The sequence below is a fragment of the Heptranchias perlo genome, chromosome 17 (assembly GCF_035084215.1).
Source record: "Heptranchias perlo isolate sHepPer1 chromosome 17, sHepPer1.hap1, whole genome shotgun sequence".
NCBI classification, from domain to species: Eukaryota; Metazoa; Chordata; class Chondrichthyes; order Hexanchiformes; family Hexanchidae; genus Heptranchias; species Heptranchias perlo.
Genome location: NC_090341.1, coordinates 24,204,736 through 24,218,629, shown reverse-complemented (window position 1 = coordinate 24,218,629; position 13,894 = coordinate 24,204,736). Strand labels below are relative to the sequence as shown.

The 13,894-nt window shown below is 41.2% G+C and overlaps 1 protein-coding gene across 2 annotated transcripts in view; it reads left to right on the top strand.

The window, feature by feature from the left end:
* The window catches only part of chdh (choline dehydrogenase), an 83,038-nt gene that overhangs the window by 41,650 nt on the left and 27,494 nt on the right, over positions 1 to 13,894 (top strand). For both annotated transcript variants that reach the window (XM_067998738.1, XM_067998739.1), the window contains exons 4-6: positions 7,714 to 7,843; positions 7,978 to 8,112; positions 9,985 to 10,127. In XM_067998738.1, coding sequence (XP_067854839.1) covers positions 7,714 to 7,843; positions 7,978 to 8,112; positions 9,985 to 10,127 — 408 coding nt within the window. The remainder of the gene's footprint in view (positions 1 to 7,713; positions 7,844 to 7,977; positions 8,113 to 9,984; positions 10,128 to 13,894) is intronic.

Genomic DNA, 13,894 nt, shown 5'->3' with positions numbered 1-13,894 from the left:
TAAATGAGCTTTGGATTATTTTTGGTGTGTTTACAAATCAGAAATTACTCTTTTATTATGCAGGCCTAATTTGACATTGATTTCCTGCAGGCCTTACTCAGTAACTGAACCTTTACCTAGTGATTTTCCAATTAATGAATTTGTTTCATCAAAGATGGCTATGGTAGCTGTTTGGGAGTTTTCTGACGATGTCATAAACAAAAAGCAAAGTCTGAACATCTTGAATATTTTAGCGTCTTTGTTTAATAACAGACAGAGGAATTTCATGCTTTTCTTACCAATAGCTCAGTGTGATTTCAATAGTGTGATGGAGTTGTTGTTCAAACTTCACTTTTACATAGGGTTGTCAACCCTCCAGGATTGTCCTGGAGTCTACAGGAATTAAAGATTGATGTCCTGGACACTGCTGCAAGCAACCCAGGAAAAAAGCAGAAAAAGAATTTTGTGTATTTTTCATTTCCTTTGAACACTTATTATAAAAATATTGGAGATGGGAAAAAAGGCTGTTTGACTAACAGTCGAAAATCATCCAGTTGGGTAACGAAGAGTCTGTTTGTTTCCAATTGGTGGGGCAAGGCGGTGTGCCGTGAGGATGTATATGTCAGCCAACCAATGGCGAGAGCGTGGGAGCAGGACGTTTGGAGGTGAGAGGTCATGTGATGAAACTTCCCTGAATACATCCAACCAGAGATGGCAAACCTACTTTCACAGTTTACGGCATAATCCAAACGCTCCAAACTTGCTACCATATTCACAGCCATCTAATAATATTAGTAGATCTCCTACGGCATAAAAGTGTGACCTGAACATGACAATAGGAAGCAAGATTTTATAGACGGGAAGTGCATGCAAGCATAAGATTTTTAAAAATATTGTAGATTGTTTTGCAAGAGCAGCAGATTATGACATCAGGGAGGTGACAGGTGAATGGGCAACACAAGACTGGAAAATATGAAGATACGAAAAGGCGGACAGAAAAAGACCAACTGGTCCATTGAGTTTGTGCTATTCATCCATGTTGCAACTAATCAACACAACCCCCATCACCTTCCCATCCACCAGTCATGCAATATCCTGGGAGAGGCAACGATACAGATTTAAAAAAACCCTAGGCCAATTCAGGGAAAAAGGAAATCTCAGAAATTCCTCTGCGATTTCCCCAAAGGTGATCAAAAACAAGTTCCAGGAGACAATAATGACCGTGAGATATATTACCTAACATCCCACCTACCTTTTGTACGTAGCAATATCAGCTTCCTCCAGAAATTTGTTCAGCTCCCCTTTGAACATTTGCAGCAAATCTGCATCCACTGCAGGAGCAGGCATGGGGGAGAAAGGGTGTTTAGGGTGTTTTTTTTAATATAGGTCCGATGTTAAACAAAAAAGGAAGGAACCATTGGACCACTTTCTTATGCAGTCCTTTATCGTCCTCTGACTCCTAACGTAATTTTAAAAGATTTTACTATTGCTGTTGCAATTATCCACAATGTTTTTCACTCTGACAGCAGCTTTCTTTACCTTAAGTTGAGCATGATACCTATACCTATTATCTTCAGAATTGTTTTCTTTTAATCTGTAAAATATTTCTGCTTATGTTTGATTAGTCCTTGCACATGACCAGTTTGCCATCTTGGCTTGGTTTTACTGTATGCCCTTTTTTGACTTCAGGGACATACATGGATTCTGTTTGATTTAGAATGGATTTAAAGATATTCCATTTTTCATTTGTATTACTGTCCCTGCCCAGTAGGGATTTGATTATTGCAAATTTAGCGCTTTTGAAATCTGGTACTAGCATTGAATTTTTGTCAACTTTTCTATGACTGATCATCTTGAATCTAATAACATTGTAGTCACTGTTGCCCAGGTGTTCCCCAACATGGAGGCTGGATACAATATCAGAGTCATTACTAAAGACTAAATCCAGTACCCAATTACCCCCATGTCTCCACATTAACATGCTGTGTTAGAAAACAGTCTTTTATAATGTCTACATATCTTTTTTTTGGGTTAGGCTCCCTTTTATAAGAAGATGAGGTTAGGGTATTAAATCTTCCAGCTGACTGGCCCTCGATGCTAGATGACTCACCGTTGGACCATTGAATACTTGAGAAGTTAAAATCCTCCATTATGCATAGAATCATAGAATCATAGAAGTTACAACATGGAAACAGGCCCTTCGGCCCAACATGTCCATGTCGCCCAGTTTATACCACTAAGCTAGTCCCAATTGCCTGCACTTGGCCCATATCCCTCCATACCCATCTTACCCATGTAACTGTCCAAATGCTTTTTAAAAGACAAAATTGTACCCGCCTCTACTACTGCCTCTGGCAGCTCGTTCCAGACACTCACCACCCTTTGAGTGAAAAAATTGCCCCTCTGGACCCTTTTGTATCTCTCCCCTCTCACCTTAAATCTATGCCCCCTCGTTATAGACTCCCCTACCTTTGGGAAAAGATTTTGACTATCGACCTTATCTATGCCCCTCATTATTTTATAGACTTCGATAAGATCACCCCTTAACCTCCTGCTCTCCAGGGAAAAAAGTCCCAGTCTGTCTAACCTCTCCCTGTAAGTCAAACCATCAAGTCCCGGTAGCATCCTAGTAAATCTTTTCTGCACTCTTTCTAGTTTAATAATATCCTTTCTGTAATAGGGTGACCAGAACTGTACACAGTACTCCAAGTGTGGCCTCACCAATGCCCTGTACAACTTCAACAAGACATCCCAACTCCTGCATTCAATGTTCTGACCAATGAAACCAAGCATGCTGAATGCCTTCTTCACTACCCTATCCACCTGTGACTCCACTTTCAAGGAGCTATGAATCTGTACTCCCAGATCTCTTTGTTCTATAACTCTCCCCAACGCCCTACCATTAACGGAGTATGTCCTGGCCCGATTCGATCTACCAAAATGCATCACCTCACATTTATCTAAATTAAACTCCATCTGCCATTCATCGGCCCACTGGCCCAATTTATCAAGATCCCGTTGCAATCCTAGATAACCTTCTTCACTGTCCACAATGCCACCAATCTTGGTGTCATCTGCAAACTTACTAACCATGCCTCCTAAATTCTCATCCAAATCATTAATATAAATAACAAATAACAGCGGACCCAGCACCGATCCCTGAGGCACACCGCTGGACACAGGCATCCAGTTTGAAAAACAACCCTCCACAACCACCCTCTGTCTTCTGTTGTCAAGCCAATTTTGTATCCAATTGGCTACCTCACCTTGGATCCCATGAGATTTAACCTTATGTAACAACCTACCATGCGGTACCTTGTCAAATGCTTTGCTGAAGTCCATGTAGACCACGTCTACTGCACAGCCCTCATCTATCTTCTTGGTTACCCCTTCAAAAAACTCAATCAAATTCGTGAGACATGATTTTCCTCTCACAAAACCATGCTGACTGTTCCTAATTAGTCCCTGCCTCTCCAAATGCCTGTAGATCCTGTCCCTCAGAATACCCTCTAACAACTTACCCACTACAGATGTCAGGCTCACTGGTCTGTAATTCCCAGGCTTTTCCTTGCCGCCCTTCTTAAACAAAGGCACAACATTTGCTACCCTCCAATCTTCAGGCACCTCACCTGTAGCGGTGGATGATTCAAATATCTCTGCTAGGGGACCCGCAATTTCCTCCCTAACCTCCCATAACGTCCTGGGATACATTTCATCAGGTCCCGGAGATTTATCTACCTTGATGCGCGTTAAGACTTGCAGCACCTCCCTCTCTGTAATATGTACACTCCTCAAGACATCACTATTTAACATCCATGCCTTTCTCAACCGTAAATACCGATGTGAAATATTCATTCAGGATCTCACCCAACATGCAAATGTTATTCAGCTCAGATGATTTAGTAGTTTATGTCCAAAGTGGCTCATCACGACAGGCCCCTTGACCCAGAGGGCTATGAAATACCAATGATCAATTTGCTGCCACCAGTTTGTTTCAGTTGAATCTAGAGAGCTTCAGCTGATGGATCAAATTCATCTCTTTCTAGAATAGTGAGGTCTTCATCAACAAATATAGTGACATCTCCTTTCTCTACTGCTACTCTTCCAAAATCCCTTATAACTTCAAGTTTTTAAAAAGTTTATTCTTGGGATATCGCTAACAAGGCCAGCATTTATTGCCTATCCCTAGTTGTCCTGGATAAGGGGTGGTGAGCTGCCTACTTGAACTGCTGCAGATTCAGAACAGATCTAGCAGCTCAAAACTGGGCATCCATGAGGCGCTGTGGGCCATCAGCAGCAGCAGAATTGTATTCCAGCACAATCTGTAACCTCATGGCCTGGCATATTCCTCACTCTACCATTACCAACAAGCCAGGGGATCAACTCTGGTTCAATGAGGAGTGTAGAAGAGCATGCCAGGAGCAGCACCAGGTGAACTTAAAAATGAGGTGCCAACCTGGTGAAGCTACAACTCAGGACTACATGCATGATAAACAGCGGAAGCAACATGCTATAGACAGAGCTAAGCGATTCCACAACCAACGGATCAGATCAAAGCTCTGCAGTCCTGCCACATCCAGTCCTGAATGGTGGTGGACAATTAAACAATTAACGGGAGGAGGAGGCTCTGCAAACATCCCCATCCTCAATGATGGCGGAGTCCAGCACGTGAGTGCAAAAGACAAGGCTGAAGCGTTTGCAACTATCTTCAGCCAGAAGTGCCGAGTGGATGATCCATCTCTGTCTCCTCCCGATATCCCCACCATCACAGAAGCCAGCCTTCAGCCAATTCGATTCACTCCACTTGATATCAGGAAACGGCTGAGTGCACTGTATACAGCAAAGGCAATGTGCCCCGACAACATCCCAGCTGTAGTGCTGAAGACTTGTGCTCCAGAACTAGCTGCGCCTCTAGCCAAGCTGTTCCAGTACAGCTACAACACTGGCATCTACCCGACAATGTGGAAAATTGCCCAGGTATGTCCTGTCCACAAAAAGCAGGACAAATCCAATCCGGCCAATTACCGCCCCATTAGTCTACTCTCAATCATCAGCAAAGTGATGGAAGGTGTCGTCAACAGTGCTATCAAGCAGCACTTACTCACCAATAACCTGCTCACCGATGCTCATTTTGGGTTCTGCCAGGATCACTTGGCTCCAGACCTCATTACAGCCTTGGTCCAAACATGGACAAAAAGCTGAATTCCAGAGGTGAGGTGAGAGTGACTGCCCTTGACATCAAGGCAGCATTTGACCGAGTGTGGCACCAAGGAGCCCGAGTAAAATTGAAGTCAATGGGAATCGGGGAAAACTCTCCAGTGGCTGGAGTCATATCTAGTACAAAGGAAGATGGTAGTGGTTGTTGGAGGCCAATCATCTCAGCCCCTGGACATTGCTGCAGGAGTTCCTCAGAGCAGTGTTCTGGGCCCAACCATCTTCAGCTGTTTCATCATGACCTTCCCTCCATCATAAGGTCAGAAATGGGGATGTTTGCTGATGATTGCACAGTGTTCAGTTCCATTCGCAACCCCTCAAATAATGAAGCAGTCCGAGCCCGCATGCAGCAAGACCCGGACAACATCCGGGCTTGGGCTGATAAGTGGCAAGTAACATTCGCGCCAGACAAGTGCCAGGCAATGACCATCTCCAACAAGAGAGAGTCTAACCACCTCCCCTTGACATTCAACGGTATTACCATCGCCGAATCCCCCACCATCAACATCCTGGGGGTCACCATTGACCAGGAACTTAACTGAACCAGCCATATAAATACTGTGGCTACAAGAGCAGGTCAGAGGCTGGGTATTCTGTGGCGGGTGACTCGCCTCCTGACTCCCCAAAGCCTTTCCACCATCTACAAGGCACAAGTCAGGAGTGTGATGGAATACTCTCCACTTGCTTGGATGAGTGCAGCTCCAACAATACTCAAGAAGCTCGACACCATCCAGGACAAAGCAGCCCGCTTGATTGGCACTCCATCCACCACCCTAAACATTCACTCCCTTCACCACCGGCGCACTGTGGCTGCAGTGTGTGCCATCCACAGGATACACTGCAGCAACTCGTCGAGGCTTCTTCGACAGCACCTCCCAAACCCGCGACCTCTACCACCTAGAAGGACAAGAGCAGCAGGCACATGGGAACAACACCACCTGCCCGTTCCCGTCCAAATCATACACCATCCCGACTTGGAAATATATCGCCGTTCCTTCATCATCGCTGGATCAAAATCCTGGAACTCCCTTCCTAACAGCCTGTGGGAGAACCTTCACCACACGGACTGCAGTGGTTCAAGAAGGCGGCTCATCACTACCTTCTCGAGGGCAATTAGGGATGGGCAATAAATGCCGGCCTCGCCTGCGACACCCACATCCCACGAACGAATAAAAAAAAAGTCTGTGTGGTGAAGGGACTCCCACAGTGCTGTTAGGTAGGGAGTTCCAGGATTTTGACCCAGGGACGATGAAGGAACGGCGATATATATTTAAGTTGGGATGGTGTGTGACTTGGAGGTGATGGTGTTCCCATGGCGGTGGAAGGAGTGGATGCTTAAGGTGGGGGATGGGCTATCGATCAAGCAGATTGCTTTGACCTGGATGGTGTCGTGGATGTTTGATTTCTGATCCATCATTAACATCCAACCAAGCATCAGAATTAATTATAATATCTCAAGTGATTTCAACTTGTCGGTCTTTTTGGAAAAAAAATTGCTGGCGGTGATCAGGGTCAAATTCAAAAGACCTTTTTGCTGCCAGTTTCCTCCACTCGGGCTCTGTTATTCCACCTAATATACAACTCTCTTTTCACCCAAAATACATTCTGCTCTGTGTGTCATGGTTTGATAAAAGTATTCACTAAAATTGTTAGAAAAGTTTTAAAGTAGATGTTACACTTACAATCATCTTAACTTGATGTCTAAAATCCGACAAATATAAAAGTTTGATAAAGTAGAAAAAGTTGAAGCTAAAATTAGTTGACTTTTTTTCTAGAAAAGATTTAAAATTGTGTAAATTATTTTGATATTGTACAAATGGAATTGCAAATGAAATTATACATATCAGACCTACAGTTTTTAAAGTTTTCAAAATAAACCCTAATTACTGTATTCTATGTCACCAATTATTATGTGATCTTCCCTGTGTACTCTATCTAACTGTATTTGAATCTTAAATTATAAAGTATAGAACAAAATATGGCCATTCAGCCAGCAAGCTAGCTTCTTTCATAGACTATGGACAGTCCTATTGTGGACTCTACCCCACACATTTATCTCCTGAGAAAAAAGTTCTATACAAATAACTTCACGTTTCTAAAGGTATTCCAGTGTATTCATCCATCCTCAATTCTCCATTATTCAGTATTTGCTGCTTTCTAAAGACAACATTCTTTCCTCTCTCCTCCCTCCCCATGTGCCCTGTGCAATATTTGATCATCTCAGTCTAAATCCCAATAACTTCCAATACTGTGTTCAACCTGATTTTTATACATAATCAACTCAGCCTCCATTCCTTTTGCTGACCGTATGTTTCACATTGTCTCTGCATTTGGTTTGTATTGTGATCAAGGGCTGTCCTAGTTCTGAAGTAAGTCACCACTTCGAATGTTCATTATTTTCTATAGATGATGTGCCTGTATTTGTGAAAAGATTGAATGGTCTTAGCTGAAGTACTGATGATGTGGGTCAAGTACTCTGGTATTAATTAATTAGATTATGTTTTGCTTATTTCTTCTTAGGTCTATGCCAACAAGGAAGTGATCCTAAGTGGAGGCTCAATTAACTCACCCCAGCTTCTTATGTTATCTGGGGTTGGTAATGCAGATGACCTTAAAGCACTGGGAATACCTGTCGTTTGCCACCTTCCTGGTAATAATTGAAGTATGCAGAGAAAATGTACCGACATTAAAATTAGTTAATTTGAAATAATTCATGCTCTGGTGATGGTTGCTGCAGTTAGGTGGTTAGAACTGTTCACTTTAAAGAAACTATTTTGCTCCTAGGCGTGGGCCAGAATCTGCAAGATCATCTTGAATTGTATGTGCAACAAAAATGCACTGAACCTATTACACTATATAAATCCCAAAAATCCATGAAGATGATCCAGATTGGCCTGGAATGGCTTTGGAACTTCACAGGTAAAATTTTGTTACCTTCCTGTATTTGGGCCTTGATGTAAACACCAATATTTTAGGATCATTAAGAAATTCTAATTTTACAGACTTTATCTGACATCTCCCTTAGAATCATAGAATGGTTACAGCACAGAAGGAGGCCATTCTGCCCATTGAGCCCATGCCGGCTCTTTGTGAGAGCTATCCAGTTAGTCCCATTCCTCCGCTCTTTCCCCATAGCCCTGCATATTTTTTCCTTTCAAGTATTTATTCAATTCCTTTTTGAAAGCCATGATTGAATCTGCTTCCACCATCCTTTCAGGCAGCGCATTCCAGATCATAACTTAGCAGACAAAACAAGTCAGAGATAGGCCATGGTAGTGCAAATTATGCATGAGATGTCGACAGGGATATACATAATGGGCTTTCATGCCATATCTTATGTTGCAAAGATGTTTTGTTACTGTACTTTGCTTACTTTTTTTTGTTAATTGCCAATACTTTTGAAACCATCAAACAAATGTTGGGCTGTATTTTCTGTGGTACCCTGGGGCTCAGGAACTACAAGAAGAGTTGCACAAAATATATAAGTGGATGGAACAATGGCATTTGAAATTTAATACAGACAAATGAAAAGTACTTTAGTAACAAGAAACTGAGAGGTGACCTTATAGCGGTGTATAAGATTGTAAACGGTATAGAAAAAATAGATTCAGAAAATTACTTCAAACTAAACTGTGAGAGTAGGACAAGGGGATACAGGGGTAGGTAATCGGTCACGCTGCTAAACTGGGACAAATTGCGGAACAGGTCGGCCTGAGTCCCGATTGATATTGGGCCTCGGGCCTCATTTTAATTAGTCTGGCGAGTTGTTGATGCCTACCACATGTCTTCAGGCAGTTCACCGGCGAAGCAGAGATGAATTTTAGGCCGCTGCGACATTGGCAACGGGCCTTCAGTTAAGCCCTGGGAGGGAGGGGAGGTGATCGAGAGAGGACCGAGATGTAGGGGCGTGTTTCCAATGCTTTTCAGGCATTGGGAGGTTGGCCCTCCAAATTGGAGGAAAATGGACACAACGAGATCCAATTTCACCCCCACAGGTTCAAGGCAAATATAGGATGAATGTCGCACAGTTCTCCTTAACAAAAGGAGTAATCAATATGGAATTGTCGCCCATTTAAGACGGAAATGAGGAGGAATTTCTTCTCCCAGAGGGTCGTGAATCTTTGGAATTCTTTACCCCAAAAAGCTGTGGAGGCTGAGTCATTGAATACATTCAAGGCTGAGTTAGACAAATTTTTGATCAGCAAGGGAGTCAAAGGATATGGGGAAAAGGCGGGAAAGTGGAGTCGAGGTAAAAATCAGATGAGCCATGATCTCGTTGAATGGTGGAGCAGGCTCGAGGGGCTGAATGACCTACTCCTATCTCTTATGGTCTTATGGATGTCCAGGTAGGATGGGGGACATGAAAATCTTAGAATCATTTAAGAAACTATTGGATGCTATGACTGTAAGATCTTTCTGGAAGACAATGAACTAAGATAGTCCAAATGTCCTTAATGCATATTTATTTTGAGACATAAATGATCTTATTTTGGCATATAAGAAAATATTATGTGATCAAATAGGAAAACAAGGGTCTTCAGTGATGTCCTTGCTTTATAATAGATCTGATGCAGAAGCAATGGATGAAAAGAACAATTTACTTTAGTGAAACCATATAAACATATCAATCACACTAAACTTTGAAAACATTAATTATGTAAAATTGTAAACAGGTACGATTTTCTAACCATTCCTATTATTTTGATGTAACAAAATTAATTTGGGTAGAAATAAACTGTTTTAGTTATTAAATGAAGTAATTTTTAATGCAGAATGTTTCCATTTCTTCAGGCGAGGGAGCTACTGCTCACTTGGAAACTGGCGGGTTTATCAGAAGTCGTCCTGGTGTGAGTCATCCTGATATTCAGTTCCACTTTTTGCCATCGCAGGTGATCGATCATGGGAGAGCCACACCTAACCTGGAAGCTTATCAGGTGAGGTTTTTGTATGTAGGTGTGTAGGACTTTTCTTAACTACCTAAAGGCTGTAAGCCCATGTAAAACACACTCTTAAAATTTAACAAAAAAAAGTGGCTTAATTTTCAATTCATTTGATGTTGATAATAGGTGTAATATTCTGCTTTACAATAGTTCACTTCTGTGAATCATATGAAATTCAGCAATGACAGCTTCTCATATTATTCACTTTGTGCAACTTGTAAACTGCTTGAAACGGTCATTAGCAGAATTTTATTGAGTCTTTAGCAGATACAGTAAGAGGCAAAAATACAAGGCTATAATTTAATTTAAGTTCAAATGACCACCATAAACTACTTGAAATTTTCTGTTTTAGCAAATTATGACATCTGACTGTAGTATAACGTAGAGACTTATATATTTCCCTCCATCCATAATTTTGACTAATATCTCCCGAATGTAGTTATACTTTGATAAAGTCTTTCATGCTAACTTTAGAGAAGATGTACAGATCAAATTTTGTTACCGTAGATTTAAAATTATAATGAGACTTATTTCTTCAAATATAGTGCTGGCAGCAAAAAGAGGGAAGTCCATATGACATTCCTAGGATAATGACCAAGATTATCCTATTTTTAGTTTGATGCTAAGGAGAGAGATTGGTAGATATTTTTATTGTTGAATTATTGCTTTTGTTCCATGAGGAAGATCATATGTGAATATTTGTTCCTTAACATCATGCACAGTGAAATGGTCCTCCTTGGTCTATGTGTACGGACTTAGTTCTTCTTACACTGTTAGCAGCAAATCTCTCTTGTTTCCCACAAAAGAAGTTTGTACTTTCTGTTTATTAGATCTTTATTATACCTTTAAAAACAATTTTGAGTTTCCTTCTACAGTCTTTACCATGTGGAGTGGTTCTGTTTGAGTTTTCTTCAATTTTTGATTGTGAAAATAGTGTAAAAACTTTAAAACTGTAAAGTAACAAATATTTTAGATGTTGTCTAATTAAGGCCTACACTGATTAGTCTAGCAAACTGCCTTGGTCATCAGCAGATGGCACAACCTAATTTAAACATCTGTATCAAATACTGTAGATTCTTTACAATGACTGACTGTTGAGGCACTTATTTACATTGTTATTCAATGTCATGAGACATGTCAAGCACGTTTGTGCAAGAGTACAGTGTGACTGGTTTAGTTGCATCTTACCTCAAAAACTCTGTATGATGTGTTGAATTTCAGTACTAATGTGATGGCCTACAGAGTGGCAGTAGATAAATTTATACCTGTGATTCTGCTCATGTTCACTTCTTGATCTCATCAAGTTGATGAGGTTAAGTGCCAGGCAGAGGCAAGGAGCTTCCCCACAGAGAGAGCAAAAAACAGGAGGGCTTTTATCCTCGGCTACTCTCGCACACATTTCCAGCGACTGTCTTATAAGTGGAATTGGCAGAGACTTCGGATTAGGCCACCTGCATGATTATTAATCTGGGAATGTTGTAGGAGGGATGTAAGGAAGAAAAATATAAACCACACTATAGTGATGCACATTATTAGCAGAACCTTGCATATAGTTCATTAAATGCAACTTCAGATTGACATTCTCTGACATGTAACCTACTTTATCTTAAAAACAGATGACAGAAGTGTGGAGAGATGTTGCAAGCATATTTTGTTAGGAGTAACCCTATGGCCTATGTAGCACAGTAGCTTCAACTTCAGCGTGAAGGACACTCACATAGGAAGCCTACGTTTGAAAACACTCTTGGCTGACTTTCATATTTAGATTTTCTTAAAGGTGCAATTGTCAATCTTGGCTGAGTTAGCTACGAGAGGTTAAATTGTCTGGAAGGGATAATTCCTGTGCTGCTCAAAAGTGATTTCTGCCTTCTGACTAAGGAGAATAGAGGGGGTAACCTGATTGATGTTAGAAAATAGGAAAGTATTATAAAAATAAATATCAAGCATATGTTACTTTCCATGATATCTTTTATATGGAACAATTTATCTGGTTAAAACCCACAGGCTCAGTGATGCTCCACTGTGTAATAGACACCATCATTTTTGATTATCAGTACTTTGATATTTATCGTATTATCTCTGTATTGTTCGAGGAAGTACGTAAAATGGCTGACTCATTTCAACTTGTCCAATGGAACTATTTTCAATTTGTCCAAATGCTTAAACCAGCACTTCAGAAATGAGTCATAATGCTTAATTGAAATCAGATTATATCTCAATTTATTAATTTCTTAGCAAAAGAATTTTCAAGTTTAAAAACATGCACTTTTCATCTCTGAAAATATTTTTCTATAGATTTTTTGGAAATAGTATCATGAAGTACAATGAGAAAACATTACAGAAATAATTCTGTCAGAAATATTCTTCTGCAGAGCTCAAATGAGACATTGAGCTCATGAAGAAGTCAAGTAGTTGGACCTTAGCAGCTGTCAAAGAAAATACCCATGGATTACATCCACTGCCAAATATTGTTTTAAATGTAGTTCTGCTTCCACGTGACATCTTTTTCTCTTTTTTGTTCTTTTCCCCTTGGTTGAACTTTACCTTTCAAAAGGGAATTGGATAAATACTTAAAGGAAAAATTTGCAGGGCTATGGGGAAAGAGCGGGGGAGAGGGACTAATTGGCTAGCTCTTTCAAAGAGCTGGCATAGGCACAGTAGGCCAAATGGTCTCCTTCTATGCTGTAAGATTCTGTGAATCTGAAAAGTATTTGTTTGAAAGGCTGCACACAACAGGCTGCCAAAATAACAAGCACATTCCTAATATGGGATGTAGTTGCACTCTACAGGAAATTCTCTTTGGTTGATACCACCAGGTTGCGATCAGCTGAATGAAACATAGAAAATAGGAGCAAGAGTAGGCCCTTCGGGCCTGCTCCGCCATTCAAAATGATCATGGCTGATCGTCTAACTCAGTATCCTGTTCCTGCTTTTTTCCCATATCCCTCAATCTTTTTAGCATTAAGAAACTTATCTATCTCCTTCTTGAATACATGTAATGACTTGGCCTCCGCTGCCTTCTGTGGTAGAGAATTCCACAGGTTCACCACCCTCTGGGTGAAGAAATTTCTCCTCATCTTGGTTCTAAATGGCATACCCCGTATCCTGAGACTGTGACCCCTGGTTCTGGACTCCACAGCCATCGGGAACATCCTCCCTGCATCTAGTCTGTCTAGTCCTGTTAGAATTTTATATGTTTCGATGAGATCACCTCTCATTCTTCTAAACTCCAGTGAATAAAGGCCTTGTTGACCCAATCTCTCCTCATATGTAAGTCCTGCCATTCCAGGAATCAGTCTGGTCAGCGTTCGTTGCACTCCCTCCATGGCAAGGACATCCTTCCTCAGATAAGGAGACCAAAGCTGCACACAACATTCCAGATGTGGTCTCACTAAGGCCCTGTACAACTGCAGTAAGACATCCCTGTTCCTGTACTCAAATCCTCTTGCAATGAACGCCAACATACCATTAGCCTTCCTTACTGCTTTTTGCACCTGAATGCTCGCTTTCAGCGACTGGTGTACAAGGACACCCAGGTCTCATTGCACCTCTCCTTTTCCCAATCTATCACCATTCAGATAATTTGCTTTTTTGTTTTTACAACCAAAGTGGATAACCTCACATTTATCCACGTTATACTGCATCTGCCATGTTCTTGCCCACTCACCCAACTTGTCCAAATCACATTGGAGCCTCTTTGCATCCTCCTCACAGCTGACATTCCACCCCAGCTTTGTGTCATCTGCAAACTTGGAAATGTT